The 14,528-nt window shown below is 38.6% G+C and overlaps 1 protein-coding gene across 1 annotated transcript; it reads left to right on the forward strand.

Annotated features, from left to right (window-relative positions):
* The first annotated feature begins 9,631 nt into the window (after positions 1-9,631).
* LOC130676913 (uncharacterized) lies at positions 9,632-13,444 on the forward strand. The gene has a single exon (XM_057483420.1). The coding sequence runs from the start codon at positions 9,632-9,634 to the stop codon at positions 13,442-13,444; it is 3,813 nt and encodes a 1,270-aa protein (XP_057339403.1).
* The last annotated feature ends 1,084 nt before the right edge of the window (positions 13,445-14,528 follow it).

Below are 14,528 nucleotides of genomic sequence, written 5' to 3' on the forward strand. Positions count from 1 at the left end.
AAAAATCAACTCATTGAATGTTCGAAAAATGTTCGAAAAATATGCGAAATCGTGTCACGTTTCGATGTTCGAGCTTCGAACATTTTTCGTATATTTTTCGAACATTTTTTTTTTTACACGGGATATTCAGTTACTACTGGAGGCGTAACATTTGCACTAACAACGAAGGTTCATATTGCAAACTGCGCCACCAAACTGATCAAGACTGAACATCCTAGACTCTGAATACTTGACTCCGAAAATAGCGAATTTTTCAACGACGCCAACAGGATAGATACGCAATCAATGGATCTTTTCACTTATGTCAACACTAAATTTGTATATCTAGAACGCCACCTTCACAACCAGATTATGATGCTGTCCAACGATATGATCAGACAGGAATGTGAGCTGGAAAAGAAGGTTTTACAAAATGCACTTATTATAGCTACGTTAGCACCTGATGAATTTGCATTCCAATTCATGAAGAAACCAGGATATATTGCTCACGTCTCAGGTGAAGTAATAAGATTCGCTAAGTGTATAGCAGTAGACGTAAGAAGACGAGATACAAGAGAATGCTACCAAGAATTACCTGTACTAAGAGGTAACGACACATACTATATGTTACCACGAACTCACATACTAATTAAAACTAGGACGCAGATAGACTGCAACCCTTTATTGGCACCTATGTATCGACTAGAAGACTCATGGTATGAATTAAATCCTAAACTCTCTTCGGTACCAAGCCCAGAACAACTCACAGCTTCCACAAATCACTCCTGGAAGTATGTACCAGCTCAAGGACTAGCAACAGGAGGAATTTACTCCGACAACGACATCGTAAAATTAAAAGACTACATGATGTTCCCATTGGAAAGAACGGCTGTGTTAAACACCATCGCCAGAGGAGCAACAGGACAGTCTGTAGCTGATAGTACCATCAAGATTAATAATTTTATTGATGAAGAAGCTATAAGGCTATCTCTAGCTAAAGCTTGGGGAAAAGTGTATAATTTCTTCAACACGGTGGATACCTTCAGCGTAACACTCTTTGGAGTATATCTCACATTCAAGGCAATTAAATTTGCAATAGACACATTGATTCATGGCTATGCATTACATACTCTATACGGATGGAGTATATGGTTAATTGGAGCATTTTGGGACTCTGTCACTAATCTCCTACTACATCTACCCAAGACTGGTAAAAATATCACGCCAGAAAACGTAGAGCTAGCGGAGAAAGAAAAATCTAATGTCATCACCAATCAAAATATTTACCCGTACTTGCCGTACGCACCACCCAACCACACTAGAGAAGTAATTTACGCTGCTCCTAGAACAGTCGGTACACAATATAACTTTCCTCCTGACCTGGATCCTCGTGAACCTAGAACCGAACCCGAGAATACACGACAACCTCCAAACTAACCTCATGCATGCCACTTTCGTCTTTAAAATCTAACCTTAAGATTAAATTGAGTTTCTCAAATCCCAAGAATACAGTAAAAAATTAAAGCAATAATTTTAGTGCAACGATCATCAACATGGAAACCCTGATCAAGATAATCTTGACCTTCATTACTACCATAAGCAATGTGAAAGGAAGTGCTGTTCATTTGAAGCCACTGGAACCTAGTTCAGGACTCTACTATGAACATCTCGCCGATATCCACTTTACCCAAGATGAATGGAAGCTAATCACCGTAGTAGACCTAGGTTTTCATGAACAACAGATCCCCAACACAATGGACATGGAAATAAACCTCCTGAACGAATACTGCCGATCGACAATTGAAAAAGACGACTGCAGGCACTACATACAACTTGACGACTACAAACGCATTTTCGAGAATCAACTGAGCGAATGAAGTTAATAAGACGGTTGGTCGGTTCTGGGCAAGTAAATAATCGATCATCATTGGTCGAACAGAATAAATTAACTATTCTTCAACATTATCTCGATAATTTCAGTAAGATAATTCTTACTTCTAACCCCAACGACTCAATTCTTCTCGAAAGGAACGCACAAATAATCCACTCAGATCTATACGAAGATTTAAATCAACTAATTTTACGCCGCGGTAATTATTATAAATACGTGGCACCTCTAAAGGAAATGAAAGGTTCAATCAACAAGGAGGATGTAACTTATTCAGGCTACGTTATGCGATTGAGTTCTTGGAGTGTCCAAGCTCGAAACTGTTTCGAGGACTACCGAACTCATATGGAAGACATTTTGGAAGCAATTGATTTCGCTTTAGCCGGAACCATCCCTCCAAGAATTCTCAGCCCGAGGAAAATCTCAGAAACCATAGGAAAATTCAACAAAAATAATCCACAACATCAATTTCCTATAACTGTTAAAGACCTCTATAATGAAAAAGCTTCTCAGTTAATGAAAGTTGAGTACGAATCGCTCAACGATAAATTTATCTTGACACTTCGAATACCACTAATACGATCATCAAAATACAACTTGTACAAACTTCACGCCTATCCAGTTCAACAGACTTTTGGAAACAACACCAAGGGTTCGGCCTATATCCAACCCCGATCTGACAACCTGATGATGTCTACAAACCACGAAAGCTACTCGCTGATTCAAGAGAATGAACTTAAACGATGCCAAAAATTTGAAAGATCCTATATTTGCAAACCCAATTTTGTGATATACGAAACCGCCGTTCATCCTGCGTGTGAAGCTGACCTACTCGCCAACTCAGATCTCGAATCATTTCAGAGATGTGACATAAAGTTAAGCAAGACCCACTACTTATATTGGAAATCCTTAGAAGACATTAAAGGTTGGATTTACTCTATCCCGCATCTGAGCTTACTTCAAGTCCAACACCCAGGAAAATCTACAGAATACGTCAATATATCTGGCACGGGAACCTTAAGTTTGAGTCCGGAGGCCTCTATAAGAATTGGCTATGTAAACTTGGTCGGATCTGCGAATTCCGATCTTGAGATTCAACTCCAACAACAACCTACCATAGGACTCAATGTAACACAATTATTTCCGGAAATACGCGATTACGAACCTCTCAACTCAACCAATTACACAAACGACAGTTCTACGAAAGTATCTCTCATCGACTCATATGGATTTCTATCTTACGACTTCACTTTGGGTCAAGTAAAGAGAGAATTACGAACTCCTAAATTGCCCAAAGAGGACAAACATCCACCAAATTACCTCCTGCATGGAATGCTAATTACTTCATTAATTTTAACTGGATATTTAACATTTTTCACTAGGAGACTAACTTACAATTTAATTTTCTGTTATACTAGGAATAAATCTTCAACAATAGAATCCAGCGTAAGTTATCAACAATGCTACAACCTCCACGAAAATTTGGAATCACTCAACTCTGATGAACGTAAGTTATGTGCAAAGGTCTCCCCGAGAATAGGCTTACCACTGACGAAGAGAGAGACGCTAATATAATTAAGATTCAACAACACAGAAACTGGAACCAGAGTTTCGAAGATTTTTGTGAACTTACATGTTACCTGATTCATCGAAACCACTGGAAAGCGGCACAAGCTACAAGGAAACTACGGACAAGACTACGATTACGAAATAACCTGCTCTGCGACGATTTTCTCAACGAAGAAGCATACAATATAGACCCGGTTGAGGAGCATCGAATTTACCGAAAGATATTATTATCTTTCAAAATAACTCTTCCACTAACATTGGACATAGACGACCTGGATCAAGCTTGTCAAGCCAGTCAATACGGACACTTTGGGAAAATCTTTTTGCGAGAATATTGGATAGAAAACTCTCTACACCGTTGCATTCGAACCAGTTATAGAACCAGTTCGCTAAAGAATCGGTTCGAGAATTTAAGAAACACCTTTTTCGTTCATTTACAAAATAAGACTTTTTAAAAGTATTATGGACATAGTGATCGACATCCAAGGATTCTGAGACAATAAAGAAGAATTTACTCCAAAGGAAATCGTATTAGTCGCAACCACTGAAGATATTCTAGGTCACTGGATAGTCGAGCAACCTTTTCGTACCACAAACTATCACCTAAGATTCGTGAAAGAAACGATTGGGTTACTTCCAAGCATCACGGTATTCATTGGTCAGAAGGTGACACTCAACTCCACCAAGTGTTAAAAATCATAAAGAGATACGCAAGGAACGCTCGCACAATCTTCACAAGGGGAGAAATCAAGGCCACTTATCTACAGCAAGTATTGAAACGTAATATAGTGAATCTAAAAACCAGAAAATATAATTGCCCCAAGTTCGACGTTATTCGAACATCATCAACCACCTGTACAACACACGGACAAAGAAAGAACTATTACTGCGCACTGACTAACGCAATCTACCTAAGGCAGTGGCTACGAGATCAACAAAAAACGTTCCCTTTGTAAAATACAATGCCGGACAAGACAGCTAAGTATTTCCCGAGAAATCTCTCACTTGGTTTAGATATGCAGTTCGCTTACATCGTCTCGTCTATAATCATCCAAAATCACTGGTTCAAACGAACGCGTATAAGAACATTGCGACGATTGCGCTGCAGTAAATACTATCAACAACACCCAGACCAACTGGAACTAGAAACAGAATTACGCACAATACCTAAACCTATAAAAATCGACAAGGACATTAAAGCAAGCCCCTTGGAAATACACACCGCTTGGGTCATTGCCCAAGATAAGGACCTTAAGATACAAGTCATGAGAAATTATTGGAAAAGCAAGAATCATCTCAGAGAACAACGCAGAATACGAAAAGCCCGACAAGAATACTATCCAGAATTAGTTTACAAAGTAGATTTGCTTCGGCTGTTTGGAGAAATACCATGAGCTGACGATCGGACTAGTATTTACCTCAGAGAAACCATGATCAGGTTATCCAACCTGATGGCAGTCAAACATTTTTACTAACGACCTTCCACCTACTGCTACCTCGACCTCATGGACGATATATCAAGATTCTACGAGGAGCCATACTTATCGTCTGGACAGCACTCATGCAACCACCAACCATGCGTGAGTTTATACCACCCATATAACACCTCACCTGATATAACTCAAGATCTACCAACTTATATGGATGACATGGCATCCGAATGTGATAGAATTGAGTACACCAAACAAAAACGCAGAAGACAGGCCCGCCGACGCAAAGCAACTAAAATACGATATTGCAAAAGAAAAATCCGAAGGAAGAGGAACTCACGAAAGAAACAAAAGAAAATAACCACTAACAAAAAGAGTAACAATTGATCACTACCAAATCGCCGACTTGTCCGCATGCAGAAGAGGCTAGTAACAAACCTACTTACCTTATAACTACTAACAAATGGTAAAAAGGGATCACTAACTAACAATACTAATAACAATCTAAATGAACTTATCACGTTCAAACACAAAAACAAAAAAAAAATATATATATATATATAATAAATAAAATAAAAATAAAAATAAAAAAACAAGCAAAACATAACACAAAAATTAAAAAAAAATAATAATAAATAAACATGAACAAATAAAAAAAAGATAAATAAATAAATAAATAAAAAAAAAAAAACATTTTCTTTTATATACAATAAACATTGTTGTAATATCCAGATATAATAACAGCAAGTCATACATACTCAAACGCGTCAATACTCATATTCATGATACCCGGTCTTCAGCTATTCTTGTATCATCCAAGGAAGCCAAAGCTCATGAGTATGTGTAATTACGCACTAATGACATTAATTAAGAAAAGTGATTTAAAATATAAATCTATGTACAAATAACGAAAGGTAATGGGTTTGGCCCGTTAATCATCTTTCAAACCGCATCTTATTATTTCAAGGTATATATATGTATTAAAAGGTGAAGGGTAAGATAAGTAAATCTTGCACAAACAGCAAGACAAAAAAAAAAAAAAAAAAAAAAAAAAATGAAAAACAGAAAAAAAAACACAAAATATGAAATTTACAAAAAATATATTGTTCCGTCTAAAAACGGAAGTCGGTAAATAATTGTTATCATCATGATATTTGAAATTTAAATATTTAAACCGGTCTCCATCTATCGGTGTTAAAATGCATCCCGTCGCCAACTCGGGTCGCACCACGAACGCGCGCGCTAAACATAGCGTCGGTTTCTCAGTGCATCTTCGTTGCACTCACGCCTTCAGTATATCTCTGTCGTTTGGGTGTCTGAATTTTCCGTTCCGTCGAAACGACGACCCGGCGTTACCGCGTCTTTTCGTCAGTTGACCACAAGTCTTCTTACTGTACACACTTGCTGTGAACGCTCTTTTCGCTACATTTCCAAGTTAATATTTAAATTAACACTAATTGCTAATTAATTGATTATCAATTACGAATTCGTGCCATCGTGCCAAGATAAGTATTAATTAATACGGTTTCATAAGTTTTAATAATTATTTCGTAGAGTTTCACTAATATTTCGGGAATTGAATAAAGACCGGGTGTTGTATTACGTCGTAGTAAAAACAAGCCGGGACTTGTTGCGCGTGGGTCTCATCCATCAAACATGGAATATTTAGTTGTGTTACTATTAATTATTCGGTAAGATTGAATTCGGTATTTAATATTAATATTCATATTAATATTAAATAATAATCGATTCAAATAATATTGAATATTTAATAACTATTATCTCATATTAAATTCCGTCAATTCATCGATCTATTCGGGTGCATTTTAATTACCTTGCAATAATTACACATTAATAATTATCATACATACGTGATAATCATATAACAAATAAAACCAAAAATTGATTTTGTTCGCACTTTAATTATCATCAACGCATTTGGCCGTTGTCATACAAATACCATATACAACTTCATTCGTACCATAGCCGCGTGCTAACCACAGCCATCAATCCAATTGATGAGAATTTAATTAACTGCAGTTAAATAACAATCTGTTACAAATCATAAGAACAATTATAATAATAATTTAGCGTCATAATATTGTCATTGGAATATCCCATTATAATTTTGACTTCTCAATTCGTACCGCCGATCTGATCAATCGGTAACATCGTCGCGACGCATCTCATAACACAAACATTTAACGACGCAATCGTTATCGACTGAAAGCTTTCACTCATTCGCTCGCATTAGTACCAAGTACTATTTTACTGTCCCACAGTGGACTCTTTAACATCGCACTAGTACCAAGTACTATTTAACTGTCCCACAGTGGACTCTTACCATCGCATTAGTACCAAGTACTATTTAACTGTCCCACAGTAGACTCTCTATCATCCCAGTACACATTGACATACACACATACACACACATCTCTACATTTCATTTTGTATCAATTGTTCAACGAGTTACCCTCATTCTCATTATCTTAACATTCTCAATCTTTCATTGTATTCTTCAAAGGGTTTTATGCCGTAGCGCTTTCCCTATTTTTTTTTTGGGTCAAAATATATTCTTCGATTTTGATATACCCAAACCACGAGTTTTATTAAATAATACCTGTCATATCCTACCTATCATTATAAGAAGTTAATTACATTCCAATTACTAATTTAATTTAATTTACAGGTAAATTTAGATTTAAATATAAAATAAAAACAAAAAGAAAGGGAACATTTTCCCACAAACATTTTGGTGCCTCCTGTGAGGTTTTCTCGATTGGACAATTTAAATATATATACAAACAAATATCAATTATTCATTGTGGATGCAATTTGAATCAAAACGCCATTCATATTACCGACTCGTTGACACCGCCGCATCTGGAGGATCATCTGCAGTGATACGAGCTAAGTTAAAAGTTTATTAAACATTTAATTATCTTTGGCAGTGTATTTAATATACTGTCGATTAAATTATTTTATTTATTCAATTATTCTATTAATTTAAGTATACTTCAATATTTGATTTCATTATATTCGAATTATTGTCTTATTTCGGATTGAGCTGTGCAATTCTGGGATTACATCAGTTATTTGTCGCAAGACCATTTAATTGTTGCGATCAGTGAATTGCTCAAGTCTTCAAAGTATAGAGTAACCGAATTGTTTAAATTAAAGATTGCTGAGTCGATTGACCATTCGGGTCCCGTCAATTATTTGATCTAAGGATCTTTTCATTGTCGTGATCATCGGGGTCACTCGATTACGTTAATTAATTATCTCCGTAATTTGGGCGCGTTTAATTGGGGATTTGGACTGTTTGATTCCTGGGATCGCCTAAATTATCTGAATTTATCAGCGAATTGCGGCGATTTGCGGGTCGTGCAGTTGAAGTTTTTCCATTTTCCTTATCACTAGTACAACTTGAATCTCAATACCCAGTTTTAAATATCTAATTCTTAAAATGACGGACACAAAAGAAGGCGAGACCATTTCACCGATCGAGAGAAAACGTAACATAGCAGCATGCTACGTTGATCAATTAGTCGATTCAATAAATCAACAACAAATATCCGATTTGCGAGCACGATTACGATTCGAACGCGTCACGGTTGCATTTCGCGAATACGAAGAGCTTTTCAACGAATTGATCGCGTGTCAACCTCTGACAGCTGAAACAGAACACTTCACAAATGTATCCGATGGATATTACGGTATTGCTGAACATCTCGCGAAAGACGGCCCTCTCGCGAACAGTACAATTATCGGGAATTCAACTCAAACTGAAAAACAAACTTTACAAAGACTGCCGGTACCGCAACTACCCACTTTCTCCGGGGATTACAACGAGTGAATATCGTTCTCAAACTTGTTTCAGAGCATTATTGATCGACGCGACGATATTGCCGATATTATAAAATTTCAATATTTAAAAACGAGTCTGAAGGGAGAGGCCGCGCAACGGATCATACATTTACAGGCTTCGGATGCCAATTATCAGGTAGCTTGGTCCATCCTTAAGGGAACTTATGAACTTAAGAGGGTATTGAGAGGCAAACACATCGGGGCGATATTTAATCTCAAAAAACCGGAAACGGCTAACCCAGCCACCCTTGGACACATACTCAACACTGCACGACAAAATCTAACATCCCTCGAAACGCTTAGATGCCCACCAAATCATGAATGCTTTATTTGGCACATTGAACGGATTTTACCGGATCTTATTGCTGAAAAATGGCAAGATACTCTTAAACCAGACGATTCCCCTACTGTCGACGATATGTTCAAATTTTTAGAGGCAACCATCTCGCGTATGCACACTAAAGCTATACCCACCTCAAACAAGAACAATACTAACAAACGGCCTTTTATCGGTTCTTCAAATCAGTCAAAAACCTTCAAAAACGCGGAGGGAGATCGCGCTCTCATTATTGCTACGAAATCATGCGACTACTGTCGTGCTGCTGATCATTATTTATACCAATGCAGAGAATTCGATAAATTACCGGTTCCCAAACGATGGGATTTCGTGAAACAACACAACCGCTGTAGGAATTGTCTAAACAAAAACCATTTTCCGTGTCCCTCTAAGCATCATTGCAAATACTGTACAAAATTCCATCATTCAAAATTACATTCCGTAAAACCCTTCTCTGGCGGCGATCATCAGAAAAGGACGGATCCTCCCAGATGACTAAGACCCGGGGATCTTCAATCGCCGACTCTTAGGCATTCGAGTGCGACTTTAATGATGAGCGCCATGGTGCGGGTTCGGGCAACATCCGGTACATTCGCTACAGCTCGAGTCTTATTAGATACGTGTTCTACCGTACACCTTATTACTTTCGAACTTGCTAAACGTTTACAACTACCAATCCGCAAATCTATTGACTCTATTCACGGGGTCAATGCCCTCTCGACAAATACAATCGGGAAGACAAGCGTGGTGCTCGAATCTCTGATTAATCCTCGTTATCACAAACTCATATCATGTACTGTAATCGAAAAAATCACCGACTTTGAACCCCGAGACATCTTTCCACGCGATCAAGTAGAGCTTCCAGAAAACTTGCCTCTCGCGGACCCAAATTTTCATATACTACGTCCTGTCGACATACTAATTGGCGCGGGTACCACAGTCGCGCTCTTACAATCAGGTCAAATAAAAATCAATCCCACACAAGGTGACTTATTACTACAGAAAACTCATTTAGGCTGGGTAGTCGTTGGGGGGTTGGAAGCAAATAAAAAGGCACGAATTGATTCGTGTTGCTTGACTAGCTTACAACAGACCTTAGAAAAATTTTGGGAGATCGAAGATCTATCTAATAAAACTGTAAAAACTACCGAAAACGATTTATGTGAAAAACATTACGTTGATCATGTTCAGCGTACTCCTGACGGGAAGTATGTCGTCAGATTGCCATTTCGGCATGAAGATTTCGATTTAGGTGATTCTCGTCCACAGGCACTTCGTCGATTTTTTTCATTACAGCGGAAGTTACAAGCCAATCCAGAGTTGAAATTAGAATATCACAAGGTCATGCAGGAATATATTGATTTAGGACATATGTCGCTCGTTTCTGACGAATCTCCTCCAGGGTATTACATTCCACATCACGCAGTAATTAAAAACACAAGCCTCACTACGAAATTACGGGTCGTTTTCGATGCTTCCGCTAAGACTAGTAACGATTTATCGCTTAATAAGGTGCTGATGGTCGGAGCTACTATCCAGGACAAACTCTGTGAACATTTATTGCGTTTTCGTACTCATGTATTCGTCATAACAGCAGACATTGAAAAGATGTACCGGCAGATTCTGATCGCCCCTGAAGATCGGCGATACCACCGCATCTTCTGGTACAACGATGGACGTATCGCAGTATTTAACTTAAACACCGTAACTTTCGGAGTTAGTTCATCTCCTTTCCTGGCCATCCGTACTTTGCATCAACTTGCACGCGAAGAACAAAAAACTTTTCCACTAGCTAGTCCAATTGTCCAGCGAGATTTGTATGTCGATGATCTGCTTACAGGAGCAGATACGTTAGAGGAAGTCTTACGTTTACGCGATGAGATTATTGAGCTATTGAAGTTAGGTGGTTTTAATATTCGTCAGTGGGCATCCAACCACAGTCATGCATTGGATAACGTTGCCAGCAAAACGTTCGAATCCGAATCGGGTATGCCTCAGGAAGCTATATCTAAGACGCTTGGGATAGCTTGGAATTCTCAGTCAGACACTCTCATTTACACCTCTAGGCCGATCGCTCTCAAGGAGAAATTTACCAAACGTCTCATTCTCTCCGAAATCGCGAAAATTTTTGATCCACTAGGTTTACTAGGTCCCATCGTTTTCGCAGCCAAAGGAATCATGCAAGATTGTTGGCGTCTAAAGATTGGTTGGGATGAATCTGTATCACAGGAATTGGCAGCCAAGTGGCTGTCATTTGCTGAACAACTGACGCACATGCCTGCAATTGACATCAATCGTCGTCTTATTATCGATCAGCCCACTGGAATCGAAATCCACGGGTTTTGCGACGCTAGTAAACTAGGTTATGGAGCCTGCATCTATATCCGTTCTACCAACAGCTCGAATCAAGTCTGGGTCCGCTTAGCTTGTTCGAAATCACGTGTCGCACCACTCAAGGAAACTACGATTCCCAAACTCGAACTCTGTGGGGCTCTCACACTCGCGAAATTATATCACAACGTTCAATCAACTCTTGGGGTTTCTATATCGCGCTCAGTTCTTTGGTCAGATTCCACGAATGCTCTCGCGTGGATCAAAAAATCTCCAGTCGTGTTAAAGGTCTTCGAATCAAATCGAGTCAAGGAAATTCAGAAACTTACCGCAGACGTCGAATGGCGGTATGTAGGAACTAAAACTAATCCAGCTGACGCTCTATCCCGTGGACAATATCCGCGAGATTTTCAGACCAATTCAAATTGGTTTCAGGGCCCGTCTTGGTTATCTCAGTCTTCTAATTTTTGGCCTACTAATCCTATTCTCGAAACTCAGGGTCCACTGGAAACTCCAGAATTTCAATGTTTTGTCATTCAATCTGAACCATCTGTCATTTTTAAACGATTCTCGTCTTATTCGAAACTCATTAACGTCATTTCGCTTTGTCTTCGCTGGCGACCTTCTAACACTTTCAAAACCAATCGCGTGTCTGTCGCAGAACGTCATCAGACAGAAACTCGAATTTTACATCTCATTCAACAGGAACAGTTCGGTTCGGAAATTAGCAACTTAAAAAATGCTAAACCAGTTAAGAGTGCTAAATTGGGGGCTTTCAATCCATACATTGGTAACAACGGTTTACTTCAGGTCGGTGGTCGTCTAAAAAATTCTGATCTAACTCGTTCGCAGAAACACCCTATTCTCTTGCCATCTCATCATCACGTGACAGATCTCATCATTCGAGACACCCATCAGCGCATGCATCATGCCGGAATTCAGAGTACTTTGTTTACTATCCGTCAGCGATTCTGGCTTCTTGACGGCAAGAATCAGGTCCGTAAAATTGTTCGAAGGTGTGTCGTTTGCATCCGTCACCGTCCAGAGCCTATACAATACAAGATGGCTGACTTACCAAGATCTCGAGTCCAAAGTTCATATGCTTTCGAACACACCGGGTTAGATTTTTGTGGTCCTTTTCTTATCAAAGAAAAACGTTATAATCGTGAAACTCGTTCTCGTAATAACACTCTCATCAAGGCGTATGGTTGTATTATCATTTGTATGTCCACTCGGGCAGTACACATAGAAATCGTCAGTGATCTGAGTACTGACGCATTTCTGGCTAGTTTTCGACGATTTATAGGTCGCAGAGGTATTCCATCACACATCCATTCAGACAATGGTTTAAATTTCGTCGGTGCTAGCAATCAACTTCATGAACTCTACAATCTTCTGCAATCTAAAGATCACCAGGATCAGGTGCTTTCATTCTCTGACCCACGTAACATCACTTGGCATTTCAATCCACCTCTTTCACCCCACTTCGGTGGAGTGTGGGAGGCGGCTGTAAAATCTTTTAAACACCATTTTAAGCGCGTGGTTGGTACTCAATCTTTGATGTTTGAGGAATTAACCACGTTAGCAGTAGATATTGAAGCTATCTTAAATTCCAGACCTCTCTGTAGTATTTCTACCGATCCAAATGATCCTATTGCTCTTTCTCCTGCTGATATTTTAATTGGTAAAAAATTAACATCTCTACCTGATCCTGACTTACTTTCTGTACCAGATAATAAACTGTCCACCTGGAGATTCCTTACCAAGGCCAAACAAGATTTTTGGAAACGATGGCAGATCGAATATCTCAACGAAATGCAAAAACGTCATAAATGGCACAACGACGGTGCAGTGGAGCTCAAGGAGGGTTCAGTAGTCATCCTCATCGACAAAAACAAACCCTGTATGATCTGGGAACTGGGAGTCATCACTGAGGTGCATCCAGGAAGCGACGGTGTCACACGAGTCGTCGAGGTCAAAACATCGCGAGGAATCTACACCCGGAATACTACGACCTTATGTCCATTATTACCCGATACTTGAATTACTTAATAATATTTACCATAAATTACTTAAAATTATAACAATATTGTAAACACTCATACACTATTTACACTACTTACACTCATACACTATTTACACTACTTCCACCACACTCACTCATTCACATTCGCATCTCGCGGGCGGGAGCGTGTTCCGTCTAAAAACGGAAGTCGGTAAATAATTGTTATCATCATGATATTTGAAATTTAAATATTTAAACCGGTCTCCATCTATCGGTGTTAAAATGCATCCCGTCGCCAACTCGGGTCGCACCACGAACGCGCGCGCTAAACATAGCGTCGGTTTCTCAGTGCATCTTCGTTGCACTCACGCCTTCAGTATATCTCTGTCGTTTGGGTGTCTGAATTTTCCGTTCCGTCGAAACGACGACCCGGCGTTACCGCGTCTTTTCGTCAGTTGACCACAAGTCTTCTTACTGTACACACTTGCTGTGAACGCTCTTTTCGCTACATTTCCAAGTTAATATTTAAATTAACACTAATTGCTAATTAATTGATTATCAATTACGAATTCGTGCCATCGTGCCAAGATAAGTATTAATTAATACGGTTTCATAAGTTTTAATAATTATTTCGTAGAGTTTCACTAATATTTCGGGAATTGAATAAAGACCGGGTGTTGTATTACGTCGTAGTAAAAACAAGCCGGGACTTGTTGCGCGTGGGTCTCATCCATCAAACATGGAATATTTAGTTGTGTTACTATTAATTATTCGGTAAGATTGAATTCGGTATTTAATATTAATATTCATATTAATATTAAATAATAATCGATTCAAATAATATTGAATATTTAATAACTATTATCTCATATTAAATTCCGTCAATTCATCGATCTATTCGGGTGCATTTTAATTACCTTGCAATAATTACACATTAATAATTATCATACATACGTGATAATCATATAACAAATAAAACCAAAAATTGATTTTGTTCGCACTTTAATTATCATCAACGCATTTGGCCGTTGTCATACAAATACCATATACAACTTCATTCGTACCATAGCCGCGTGCTAACCACAGCCATCAATCCAATTGATGAGAATTTAATTAACTGCA

Source organism: Microplitis mediator, chromosome 11, assembly GCF_029852145.1.
Source record: "Microplitis mediator isolate UGA2020A chromosome 11, iyMicMedi2.1, whole genome shotgun sequence".
Lineage (NCBI taxonomy): Eukaryota > Metazoa > Arthropoda > Insecta > Hymenoptera > Braconidae > Microplitis > Microplitis mediator.

What these genes read in the sequence shown, in the direction of transcription:
- LOC130676913 (XM_057483420.1), top strand. Translation starts at nt 9,632, where the DNA reads ATGGTGCGGGTTCGGGCAACATCCGGTACATTCGCTACAGCTCGAGTC.